This window comes from Bufo bufo, chromosome 2, assembly GCF_905171765.1.
Source record: "Bufo bufo chromosome 2, aBufBuf1.1, whole genome shotgun sequence".
In the NCBI taxonomy this organism is placed as follows: Eukaryota; Metazoa; Chordata; class Amphibia; order Anura; family Bufonidae; genus Bufo; species Bufo bufo.
In genome coordinates this window covers 833,201,913-833,215,693 of record NC_053390.1, presented here as the reverse complement: position 1 = coordinate 833,215,693, position 13,781 = coordinate 833,201,913, and the positions used below count along the sequence as shown (strand labels likewise).

General features: G+C 48.4%; 1 protein-coding gene across 2 annotated transcripts in view; it reads right to left on the bottom strand.

Moving 5' to 3' along the window:
• The window catches only part of ALMS1 (ALMS1 centrosome and basal body associated protein), a 29,627-nt gene extending 24,494 nt beyond the window's left edge, over positions 1-5,133 (bottom strand). For both annotated transcript variants that reach the window (XM_040419386.1, XM_040419388.1), the window contains exon 1: positions 5,024-5,133. In XM_040419386.1, coding sequence (XP_040275320.1) covers positions 5,024-5,050 — 27 coding nt within the window. In that variant the 5' untranslated portion in view covers positions 5,051-5,133. The remainder of the gene's footprint in view (positions 1-5,023) is intronic.
• Between the last annotated feature and the right edge of the window lie 8,648 nt (positions 5,134-13,781).

The following is a 13,781-nucleotide window of genomic DNA, read 5'->3' as shown; positions in this document are numbered from 1 at the left end:
GTGTACGGGGGCAGTACACGGTATACACAGTGATGTACGGGGGCAGTACACAGTATACACAGTGATGTACGGGGGCAGTACACGCTATACACAGTGATGTACGGGGGCAGTACACGCTATACACAGTGATGTACGGGGGCAGTACACGGTATACACAGTGATGTACGGGGGCAGTACACGGTATACACAGTGATGTACAGAGGCAGTACACGGTATACACAGTGATGTACGGGGGCAGTACACAGTATACACAGTGATGTACGGGGGCAGTACACGGTATACACAGTGATGTAAGGGGGCAGTACACGGTATACACAGTGATGTACGGGGGCAGTACACGGTATACACAGTGATGTACAGGGGCAGTACACGGTATACACAGTGATGTACGGGGGCAGTACACGGTATACACAGTGATGTACGGGGGCAGTACACGGTATACACAGTGATGTACGGGGGCAGTACACGGTATACACAGTGATGTACGGGGGCAGTACACGGTATACACAGTGATGTACGGGGGCAGTACACGGTATACACAGTGATGTACGGGGGCAGTACACGGTATACACAGTGATGTACGGGGGCAGTACACGGTATACACAGTGATGTACAGGGGCAGTACACGGTATACACAGTGATGTACGGGGGCAGTACACGGTATACACAGTGATGTACGGGGGCAGTACACGGTATACACAGTGATGTACGGGGGCAGTACACGGTATACACAGTGATGTACGGGGGCAGTACACGGTATACACAGTGATGTACGGGGGCAGTACACGGTATACACAGTGATGTACGGGGGCAGTACACGGTATACACAGTGATGTACGGGGGCAGTACACGGTATACACAGTGATGTACGGGGGCAGTACACGCTATACACAGTGACGTACGGGGGGCAGTACACGGTATACACAGTGATGTACAGAGGCAGTACACGGTATACACAGTGATGTACAGAGGCAGTACACGGTATACACAGTGATGTACGGGGGCAGTACACGGTATACACAGTGATGTACGGGGGCAGTACACGGTATACACAGTGATGTACAGGGGCAGTACACGGTATACACAGTGATGTACGGGGGCAGTACACGGTATACACAGTGAGGTGTAGGCACAGTACACGGTATACACAGTGATGTACAGAGGCAGTACACGGTATACACAGTGATGTACAGGGGCAGTACACGGTATACACAGTGATGTACAGGGGCAGTACACGGTATACACAGTGATGTACGGGGGCAGTACACGGTATACACAGTGAGGTGTAGGCACAGTACACGGTATACACAGTGAGGTGTAGGCACAGTACACGGTATACACAGTGATGTACAGGAGCAGTACACAGTATACACAGTGATGTACAGGAGCAGTACACGGTATACACAGTGATGTACGGGGGCAGTACACGGTATACACAGTGATGTACGGGGGCAGTACACGGTATACACAGTGATGTACGGGGGCAGTACACGGTATACACAGTGATGTACGGGGGCAGTACACGGTATACACAGTGATGTACTGGAGCAGTACACGGTATACACAGTGATGTACAGGAGCAGTACACGGTATACACAGTGATGTACAGGAGCAGTACACGGTATACACAGTGATGTACGGGGGCAGTACACGGTATACACAGTGAGGCGTAGGCACAGTACACGGTATACACAGTGATGTACAGGATCAGTACACGGTATACACAGTGATGTACAGGAGCAGTACACGGTATACACAGTGATGTACAGGAGCAGTACACGGTATACACAGTGATGTACGGGGGCAGTACACGGTATACACAGTGATGTACTGGAGCAGTACATGGTATACACAGTGATGTACAGGAGCAGTACACGGTATACACAGTGATGTACGGGGGCAGTACACGGTATACACAGTGAGGCGTAGGCACAGTACACGGTATACACAGTGAGGTGTAGGCACAGTACACGGTATACACAGTGAGGTACAGGAGCAGTACACGGTATACACAGTGATGTACAGGAGCAGTACACAATATACACAGTGATGTACAGGAGCAGTACACGGTATACACAGTGAGGTGTAGGCACAGTACACGGTATACACAGTGATGTATACATGCAGTACACGGTATACACAGTGATGTACAGGAGCAGTACACGGTATACACAGTGATGTACAGGAGCAGTACACGGTATACACAGTGATGTACAGGAGCAGTACACGGTATACACAGTGATGTACAGGAGCAGTACACGGTATACACAGTGATGTACGGGGGCAGTACACGGTATACACAGTGATGTACAGGAGCAGTACATGGTATACACAGTGATGTACAGGAGCAGTACACGGTATACACAGTGATGTACGGGGGCAGTACACGGTATACACAGTGAGGCGTAGGCACAGTACACGGTATACACAGTGAGGTGTAGGCACAGTACACGGTATACACAGTGAGGTACAGGAGCAGTACACGGTATACACAGTGATGTACAGGAGCAGTACACAATATACACAGTGATGTACAGGAGCAGTACACGGTATACACAGTGAGGTGTAGGCACAGTACACGGTATACACAGTGATGTATACATGCAGTACACGGTATACACAGTGATGTACAGGAGCAGTACACGGTATACACAGTGATGTACAGGAGCAGTACACAATATACACAGTGATGTACAGGAGCAGTACACGGTATACACAGTGATGTACAGGAGCAGTACACGGTATACACAGTGATGTACAGGAGCAGTACACGGTATACACAGTGATGTACAGGAGCAGTACACGGTATACACAGTGATGTACGGGGGCAGTACACGGTATACACAGTGATGTACGGGGGCAGTACACGGTATACACAGTGATGTACAGGGGCAGTACACGGTATACACAGTGATGTACGGGGGCAGTACACGGTATACACAGTGAGGTGTAGGCACAGTACACGGTATACACAGTGAGGTGTAGGCACAGTACACGGTATACACAGTGATGTACAGAGGCAGTACACGGTATACACAGTGATGTACAGGGGCAGTACACGGTATACACAGTGATGTACAGGGGCAGTACACGGTATACACAGTGATGTACGGGGGCAGTACACGGTATACACAGTGAGGTGTAGGCACAGTACACGGTATACACAGTGAGGTGTAGGCACAGTACACGGTATACACAGTGATGTACAGGAGCAGTACACAGTATACACAGTGATGTACAGGAGCAGTACACGGTATACACAGTGATATACGGGGGCAGTACACGGTATACACAGTGATGTACGGGGGCAGTACACGGTATACACAGTGATGTACGGGGGCAGTACACGGTATACACAGTGATGTACGGGGGCAGTACACGGTATACACAGTGATGTACGGGGGCAGTACACGGTATACACAGTGATGTACTGGAGCAGTACACGGTATACACAGTGATGTACAGGAGCAGTACACGGTATACACAGTGATGTACAGGAGCAGTACACGGTATACACAGTGATGTACAGGAGCAGTACACGGTATACACAGTGATGTACAGGAGCAGTACACGGTATACACAGTGATGTACGGGGGCAGTACACGGTATACACAGTGATGTACTGGAGCAGTACACGGTATACACAGTGATGTACAGGAGCAGTACATGGTATACACAGTGATGTACAGGAGCAGTACACGGTATACACAGTGATGTACGGGGGCAGTACACGGTATACACAGTGAGGCGTAGGCACAGTACACGATATACACAGTGAGGTGTAGGCACAGTACACGGTATACACAGTGATGTACAGGAGCAGTACACGGTATACACAGTGATGTACAGGAGCAGTACACAATATACACAGTGATGTACAGGAGCAGTACACGGTATACACAGTGATGTACGGGGGCAGTACACGGTATACACAGTGATGTACAGGAGCAGTACACGGTATACACAGTGATGTACAGGAGCAGTACACAATATACACAGTGATGTACAGGAGCAGTACACAATATACACAGTGATGTACAGGAGCAGTACACGGTATACACAGTGATGTACAGGAGCAGTACACGGTATACACAGTGATGTACAGGAGCAGTACACGGTATACACAGTGATGTACAGGAGCAGTACACGGTATACACAGTGATGTACAGGAGCAGTACACGGTATACACAGTGATGTACAGAGGCAGTACACGGTATACACAGTGATGTACGGGGGCAGTACACGGTATACACAGTGATGTACAGGAGCAGTACACGGTATACACAGTGAGGTGTAGGCACAGTACACGGTATACACAGTGAGGTACAGGGGCAGTACACGGTATACACAGTGATGTACAGGAGCAGTACACGGTATACACAGTGATGTATACATGCAGTACACGATATACACAGTGATGTACAGGGGCAGTACACGATATACACAGTGATGTACAGGGGCAGTACACGGTATACACAGTGATGTACAGGAGCAGTACACGGTATACACAGTGATGTACAGGGGCAGTACACGGTATACACAGTGATGTACAGGAGCAGTACACGGTATACACAGTGATGTACGGGGGCAGTACACGGTATACACAGTGATGTACAGGAGCAGTACACGGTATACACAGTGAGGTGTAGGCACAGTACACGGTATACACAGTGAGGTGTAGGCACAGTACTCGGTATACACAGTGAGGTACAGGGGCAGTACACGGTATACACAGTGATGTACGGGGGCAGTACACGGTATACACAGTGATGTATACATGCAGTACACGGTATACACAGTGATGTACGGGGGCAGTACACGGTATACACAGTGATGTACAGGGGCAGTACACGGTATACACAGTGATGTACAGGGGCAGTACACGGTATACACAGTGATGTACAGGAGCAGTACACGGTATACACAGTGATGTACAGGGGCAGTACACGGTATACACAGTGAGGTGTAGGCACAGTACACACAGAGCGGTAAGGACACAATATCAGACATTACAGCCGCTCACCTCTGCAGCTGCTTCTTCCCTCTCCATGTCCAGCTCTGTCCACGGCGCATGCGCACTACTCTCAGCTCGGAGTTCCGCTCTCCCGCGGCTACACCCGGCCGTTACTATGGACGCGGCGCCGGGGCCTAAGCGGGAAGAATGGAGGGAGCGCAGCGACACCTGTCGGGGAACATTGGCATCGCAGCAAGAGGCGCTGTAATCAGGAAGCAGGGTGTGACCTCTGCCGGAGACTCTTCACACTGCGCTCAGCAGTGAGGACGAGCGGCCGCTACTGGACGATAGTGGTTCTACAAGTAAAGCTCTGCTTATAGGAGCTCCAATCCTATAGGTGCCTGAGCAGCACAGCGGCATCTGCTGGCGGTGCTCTGTATTACAGGTACAATTCTGCGCATTCTAGAGTATATACAGCGCAGAACAGACACTGAACCTTATAGAAAACATATTCTCTCCGGCTTAATAAAAAATTCACAATTTTGTGATACTTTTCCTTTATTATACTCTTGTCTCCCTGATTCATACAATGACATCTACCAATTTACAACAGATTATAAAATTATATATAGAATTACTTCACTTAGTGTATATATGTATTACTTATTCTGTACTGATCCTGTTACATCCTGTATTATACTCCAGAGCTGCACTCACTATTCTGCTGGTGCAGTCACTGTGTACATACATTACTTATCCTGTACTGATCCTGAGTTACATCCTGTATTATACTCCAGAGCTACACTCACTATTCTGCTGGTGCAGTCACTGTGTACATACATTACATTACTTATCCTGTACTGATCCTGAGTTACATCCTGTATTATACTCCAGAGCTGCACTCACTATTCTGCTGGTGCAGTCACTGTGTACATACATTACATTACTTATCCTGTACTGATCCTGAGTTACATCCTGTATTATACTCCAGAGCTGCACTCACTATTCTGCTGGTACAGTCACTGTGTACATACATTACTTATTCTGTACTGATCCTGTTACATCCTGTATTATACTCCAGAGCTGCACTCACTATTCTGCTGGTGCAGTCACTGTGTACATACATTACTTATCCTGTACTGATCCTGAGTTACATCCTGTATTATACTCCAGAGCTGCACTCACTATTCCGCTGGTGCAGTCACTGTGTACATACATTACTTATCCTGCACTGATCCTGAGTTACGTCCTGTATTATACTCCAAAGCTGCACTCACTATTCTGCTGGTACAGTCACTGTGTACATACATTACTTATCCTGTACTGATCCTGAGTTACATCCTGTATTATACTCCAGAGCTGTAATCACTATTCTGGTGTTGCAGTCACTGTGTACATACATTACTTATCCTGTACTGATCCTGAGTTACATCCTGTATTATACTCCAGAGCTGCACTCACTATTCTGCTGGTGAAGTCACTGTGTACATACATTACTTATCCTGTACTGATCCTGAGTTACATCCTGTATTATACTCCAGAGCTGCACTCACTATTCTGCTGGTGCAGTCACTCTGTACATTACATTACTTATCCTGTACTGATCCTGAGTTACATCCTGTATTATACCCCAGAGCTGCACTCACTATTCTGCTGGTGCAGTCACTGTGTGCATACATTACTTATCCTGTACTGACCCTGAGTTACATCCTGTATTATACTCCAGAGCTGCACTCACTATTCTGCTGGTGCAGTCACTGTGTACATACATTACATTACTTATCCTGTACTGATCCTGAGTTACATCCTGTATTATACCCCAGAGCTGCACTCACTATTCTGCTGGTGCAGTCACTGTGTACATACATTACTTATCCTGTACTGATCCTGAGTTACATCCTGTATTATACTCCAGAGCTGCACTCACTATTCTGCTGGTGCAGTCACTGTGTACATACATTACTGATCCTGAGTTACATGCTGTATTATACTCCAGAGCTGCGCTCACTATTCTGCTGGGGCAGTCACTGTGTACATACATTACTTTTTCTGTACTGATCCTGAGTTACATCCTGTATTATACTCCAGAGCTGCACTCACTATTCTGCTGGTGCAGTCACTGTGTACATACATTACATTACTTATCCTGTACTGATCCTGAGTTACATCCTGTATTATACCCCAGAGCTGCACTCACTATTCTGCTGGTGCAGTCACTGTGTACATACATTACTTATCCTGTACTGATCCTGAGTTACATCATGTATTATACTCCAGAGCTGCACTCACTATTCTGCTGGTGCAGTCACTGTGTACATACATTACATATCCTGTACTGATCCTGAGTTACATCCTGCATTATACCCCAGAGCTGCACTCACTATTCTGCTGGTGCAGTCACTGTGTACATACATTACTTATCCTGTACTGATCCTGAGTTACATCCTGTATTATACTCCAGAGCTGCACTCACTATTCTGCTGGTGCAGTCACTGTGTACATACATTACTTATCCTGTACTGATCCTGAGTTACATCCTGCATTATACTCCAGAGCTGCACTCACTATTCTGCTGGTGCAGTCACTGTGTACATACATTACTTATCCTGTACTGATCCTGAGTTACATCCTGCATTATACTCCAGAGCTGCACTCACTATTCTGCTGGTGCAGTCACTGTGTACATACATTACTTATCCTGTACTGATCCTGAGTTACATCCTGTATTATACTCCAGAGCTGCACTCACTATTCTGCTGGTGCAGTCACTGTGTACATACATTACTTATCCTGTACTGATCCTCAGTTACATCCTGTATTATACTCCAGAGCCGCACTCACTATTCTGCTGGTGCAGTCACTGTGGACATACATTACTTATCCTGTACTGATCCTGAGTTACATCCTGTATTATACTCCAGAGCTGCACTCACTATTCTGCTGGTGCAGTCACTGTGTACATACATTACTTATCCTGTACTGATCCTGAGTTACATCCTGTATTATACTCCAGAGCTGCATTTACTATTCTGCTTGTGCAGTCACTGTGTACATACATTACTTATCCTGTACTGATCCTGAGTTACATCCTGTATTATACTCCAGAGCTGCACTCACTATTCTGCTGGTGCAGTCACTGTGTACATGCATTACTTAGCCTGTATTATCCTCCAGAGCTGCACTCACTATTCTGCTGGTGCAGTCACTATGTACATACATTACTTATCCTGTACTGATCCTGAGTTACATCCTGTATTATACTCCAGAGCTGCACTCACTATTCTGCTGGTGCAGTCACTGTGTACATACATTACTTATCCTGTACTGATCCTGAGTTACATCCAGTATTATACTCCAGAGCTGCACTCACTATTCTGCTGGTGCAGTCACTGTGTACATACATTACTTATTCTGTACTGATCCTGAGTTACATCCTGTATTATACTCCAGAGCTGCACTCACTATTCTGCTGGTGCAGTCACTGTGTACATACATTACTTATCCTGTACTGATCCTGAGTTACATCCAGTATTATACTCCAGAGCTGCACTCACTATTCTGCTGGTGAAGTCACTGTGTACATACATTACATTACTTATCTTGTACTGATCCTGAGTTACATCCAGTATTATACTCCAGAGCTGCACTCACTATTCTGCTGGTGCAGTCACTGTGTACATACATTACTTATCCTGTACTGATCCTGAGTTAAATCCAGTATTATACTCCAGAGCTGCACTCACTATTCTGCTGGTGCAGTCACTGTGTACATACATTACTTATCCTGTACTGATCCTGAGTTACATCCTGTATTATACTCCAGAGCTGCACTCACTATTCTGCTGGTGCAGTCACTGTGTACATACATTACTTATCCTGTACTGATCCAGAGTTACATCCTTTATTATACTCCAGAGCTGCACTCACTATTCTGCTGGTGCAGTCACTGTGTACATACATTACTTATCCTGTACTGATCCTGAGTTACATCCTGTATTATACTCCAGAGCTGCACTCACTATTCTGCTGGTGCAGTCACTGTGTACATTACTTATCCTGTACTGATCCTGAGTTACATCCTGTATTATACTCCAGAGCTGCACTCACTATTCTGCTGGTGCAGTCACTGTGTACATTACTTATCCTGTACTGATCCTGAGTTACATCCTGTATTATACTCCAGAGCTGCACTCACTATTCTGCTGGTGCAGTCGCTGTGTACATTGTGCTGTTTTCCCTCCCCTGTAGGTGACATTGCGGTCCTTTCTGGGGGGGCCTGTTTGGGGTCAGCCCCTCATGGGTGCAGCGTTCTATGTCTCCGGCAGCAGAAGGGCCTCCTCCCCGTGACTATGGTAACTCCTCCTGTCGCTCTATGAGTCAGTCTCATTGTGGAGGAGCCGAGAAACAATCCCAGTCCTCCCAGTGCAATGTGTAAAGCCGCTTGTCTATTATGGGGATAATTAGACGGAATGAATATTTATCACAGATCCTTCACTGCCAAATAAAAGTCCCCGTTGTGTGGGGGAGGGGAGGGCGAGATTGGAGCTGAAATCCCACTGATTACATCCCTGCAGAGAATCTCCATCAGCCGTGAAGTCAACATTAGGGTCTTAAAGGAACAGACCATACACTGACACTGCTGCCCGGGTTAGACATCATCCTGGGTACCTGTTCCTCTCCACCATGCTGTATCTCCCTGCAGCTCTCATTTCTGTCTCATCCCTCTCATCATGATCTCCTCCTGTGCTCCTCTCCTACACTGGAATGTCTGACCTCTGACCCCAAGAATCCCCAGCAGTCCATCTTGCACTTCCACCTTAGACCCCCAGTTTAGCCAAGGCCCCATGCGGTCATGCAGGTGACAAAACACGAGAGCAGGGCCCCTCCTAGTGATTGGGGGACCCTCAACAATCATACATTGTCATGTGACATGGTGGACATTTAGCACATTGGTGGACATTTAGCACATTGGTGGACATTTAGCACATTGGTGGACATTTAGCACATTGGTGGACATTTAGCACATTGGTGGACATTTAGCACACTGGTGGACATTTAGCACATTGGTGGACATTTAGCACACTGGTGGACATTTAGCACATTGGTGGACATTTAGCACATTGGTGGACATTTAGCACACTGGTGGACATTTAGCACATTGGTGGACATTTAGCACATTGGTGGACATTTAGCACATTGGTGGACATTTAGCTCATTGGTGGACATTTAGCACACTGGTGGACATTTAGCACATTGGTGGACATTTAGCACACTGGTGGACATTTAGCACATTGGTGGACATTTAGCACATTGGTGGACATTTAGCACATTGGTGGACATTTAGCACATTGGTGGACATTTAGCACATTGGTGGACATTTAGCACACTGGTGGACATTTAGCACATTGGTGGACATTTAGCACATTGGTGGACATTTAGCACATTGGTGGACATTTAGCACACTGGTGGACATTTAGCACACTGGTGGACATTTAGCACATTGGTGGACATTTAGCACATTGGTGGACATTTAGCACATTGGTGGACATTTAGCACACTGGTGGACATTTAGCACACTGGTGGACATTTAGCACACTGGTGGACATTTAGCACACTGGTGGACATTTAGCACACTGGTGGACATTTAGCACATTGGTGGACATTTAGCACACTGGTGGACATTTAGCACACTGGTGGACATTTAGCACATTGGTGGACATTTAGCACATTGGTGGACATTTAGCACATTGGTGGACATTTAGCACACTGGTGGACATTTTGCCCCTATTACTACTATGCAAAGCCACCAACTCCCTACTTTGCTGCACTTTGAAGGGTTAACGTGCACTGCGATTTATGCTGTTTCATATTGTTGAACTGCATTTATATGTCTATTGTAATATATTCTGTTCATTTGCACTATTATTACACCATATCTGCACTGCACTGTGGAAAGGGTTAATGCCCAGCCAGGTAATACTGAGAGACTTTATGACTTTCTACCTATGCAAAGGTTTGGAGGGAAAAACCAGACACACTGACTGGAGAAGCCAGCCCTATGCCTCATCCTAGGGAGGAGACTGGAGAAGCCAGCCCTATGCCTCATCCTAGGGAGGAGACTGGAGAAGCCAGCCCTATGCCTCGTCCTAGGGAGGAGACTGGAGAAGCCATCCCTATGCCTCGTCCTAGGGAGGAGACTGGAGAAGCCAGCCCTATGCCTCATCCTAGGGAGGAGACTGGAGAAGCCAGCCCTATGCCTCGTCCTAGGGAGGAGACTGGAGAAGCCAGCCCTATGCCTCATCCTAGGGAGGAGACTGGAGAAGCCATCCCTATGCCTCATCCTAGGAAGGAGACTGGAGAATCCAGCCCTATGCCTCATCCTAGGGAGGAGACTGGAGAAGCCAGCCCTATGCCTCGTCCTAGGGAGGAGACTGAAGAAGCCAGCCCTATGCCTCGTCCTAGGGAGGAGACTGGAGAAGCCAGCCCTGTGCCTCGTCCTAGGGAGGACACTGGAGAAGCCAACCCTATGCCTCGTCCTAGGGAGGAGACTGGAGAAGCCATCCCTATGCCTCGTCCTAGGGAGGAGACTGGAGAAGCCAGCCCTATGCCTCGTCCTAGGGAGGAGACTGGAGAAGCCAGCCCTATGCCTCGTCCTAGGGAGGAGACTGGAGAAGCCATCCCTATGCCTCGTCCTAGGGAGGAGACTGGAGAATCCAGCCCTATGCCTCGTCCTAGGGAGGAGACTGGAGAAGCCAGCCCTATGCCTCGTCCTAGGGAGGAGACTGGAGAAGCCAACCCTATGCCTCGTCCTAGGAAGGAGACTGGAGAAGCCAGCCCTGTGCCTCGTCCTAGGGAGGAGACTGGAGAAGCCAGCCCTATGCCTCGTCCTAGGGAGGAGACTGGAGAAGCCAGCCCTATGCCTCATCCTAGGGAGGAGACTGGAGAAGCCATCCCTATGCCTCGTCCTAGGAAGGAGACTGGAGAATCCAGCCCTATGCCTCGTCCTAGGGAGGAGACTGGAGAATCCAGCCCTATGCCTCGTCCTAGGGAGGAGACTGGAGAAGCCAACCCTATGCCTCGTCCTAGGGAGGAGACTGGAGAAGCCAGCCCTATGCCTCGTCCTAGGAAGGAGACTGGAGAAGCCAACCCTATGCCTCGTCCTAGGGAGGAGACTGGAGAAGCCATCCCTATGCCTCGTCCTAGGAAGGAGACTGGAGAAGCCAGCCCTATGCCTCGTCCTAGGGAGGAGACTGGAGAAGCCAACCCTATGCCTCGTCCTAGGGAGGAGACTGGAGAAGCCAGCCCTATGCCTCGTCCTAGGGAGGAGACTGGAGAAGCCAGCCCTATGCCTGGTCCTAGGGAGGAGACTGGAGAAGCCAGCCCTATGCCTCGTCCTAGGAAGGAGACTGGAGAAGCCAGCCCTATGCCTCGTCCTAGGGAGGAGACTGGAGAAGCCAGCCCTATGCCTGGTCCTAGGGAGGAGACTGGAGAAGCCAGCCCTATGCCTCATCCTAGGGAGGAGACTGGAGAAGCCAGCCCTATGCCTCGTCCTAGGAAGGAGACTGGAGAAGCCAGCCCTATGCCTCGTCCTAGGGAGGAGACTGGAGAAGCCAGCACTATGCCTCGTCCTAGGAAGGAGACTGGAGAAGCCAGCACTATGCCTCGCCTGTTTTGTTTTGTACCTGAATCCCTCCAGTAAAGAACCCCCCTGGTGACTGCAGACCCCGACTGTCTGGACTTATTTCCCATTGGGGTGCACCACGCTTTAAGATCCCTTCCAAAAAGCAGCAACATGTGGTGACACCTCGACGGTGTCCGGGGGACCAGTGTAGTGTTGGGGTCACCCCAAACCCGGCCACTGCACCTATGTTAATCTGTCCTCTGTTACTCCCCTCTCTCTGGTGATGTGGCAGGTGTAGCGAGGCATGGCAGGGCACAACCACATTCCTCCAACCCCACTTTGAAAGAGCCAACATTTGAAAGGGGATAAGAGGTACAACAGACAGCAGAGGTCAAATTAGGGAGGCGAAGTTTCCATGGGCCCCTGGTAGTCGCCCCAATGGACCTCATCATAATCTGCCTCTGACGTAAATTGAAAATGTTAGGTATGAGATGGCTCAGGGCATACAGGCTTCAGCCGCACTGTGATCTCTGTCTTCTGTTACTCCGCGGCAGGAGTCCGCTGTCTGCTGTGCCGCTAGGCCAGAGGTGCGGCAAAATCAAGCCTTGCATTGCCTGCCAGAACTAGTCCTCGGGGTAATATCCCGACCAGCGAGGGAAGACTGACTACTCCCAGGAAATGCCGGCTGCAGTATGAATCTGGGGGCAGCCATTGCATTGCTTAAAGCTGTGAGTTACTTTTGCCTGGGCCCACTGGAGGACCCTCAGGTTCTCTGGATGGCCAGTCTGAAGCTGTCAGTATCAGTCATATTATGTTGCTGTTTTATGTATGTTGACGTCCCTAAGATACAAGTGGTGCCTGTCAGCTGAGCACTGTATTATATTGATGTCTGCTGTGCCCCACCTGAATACATGGAATGCAATGTGTACTGTAGTGCTCACTCCGGACACTAGATGTCACTGTTACATATTATATCATGTCAGCAGCAGGGAACAGATGGTAAAGTGTGTAGCTGAAGCCACATGGTAACATAGTAACATAGTAACATAGTACATAAGGCCGAAAAAAGACATTTGTCCATCCAGTTCGGCCTGTCATCCTACAAGTTGATCCGGAGGAAGGCAAAAAAACCCTGTGAGGTAGAAGCCAAATTTTCCTCACTTTAGGGGAATAAAAAATTCCTTCCTGACTCCAATAAGGCAATCA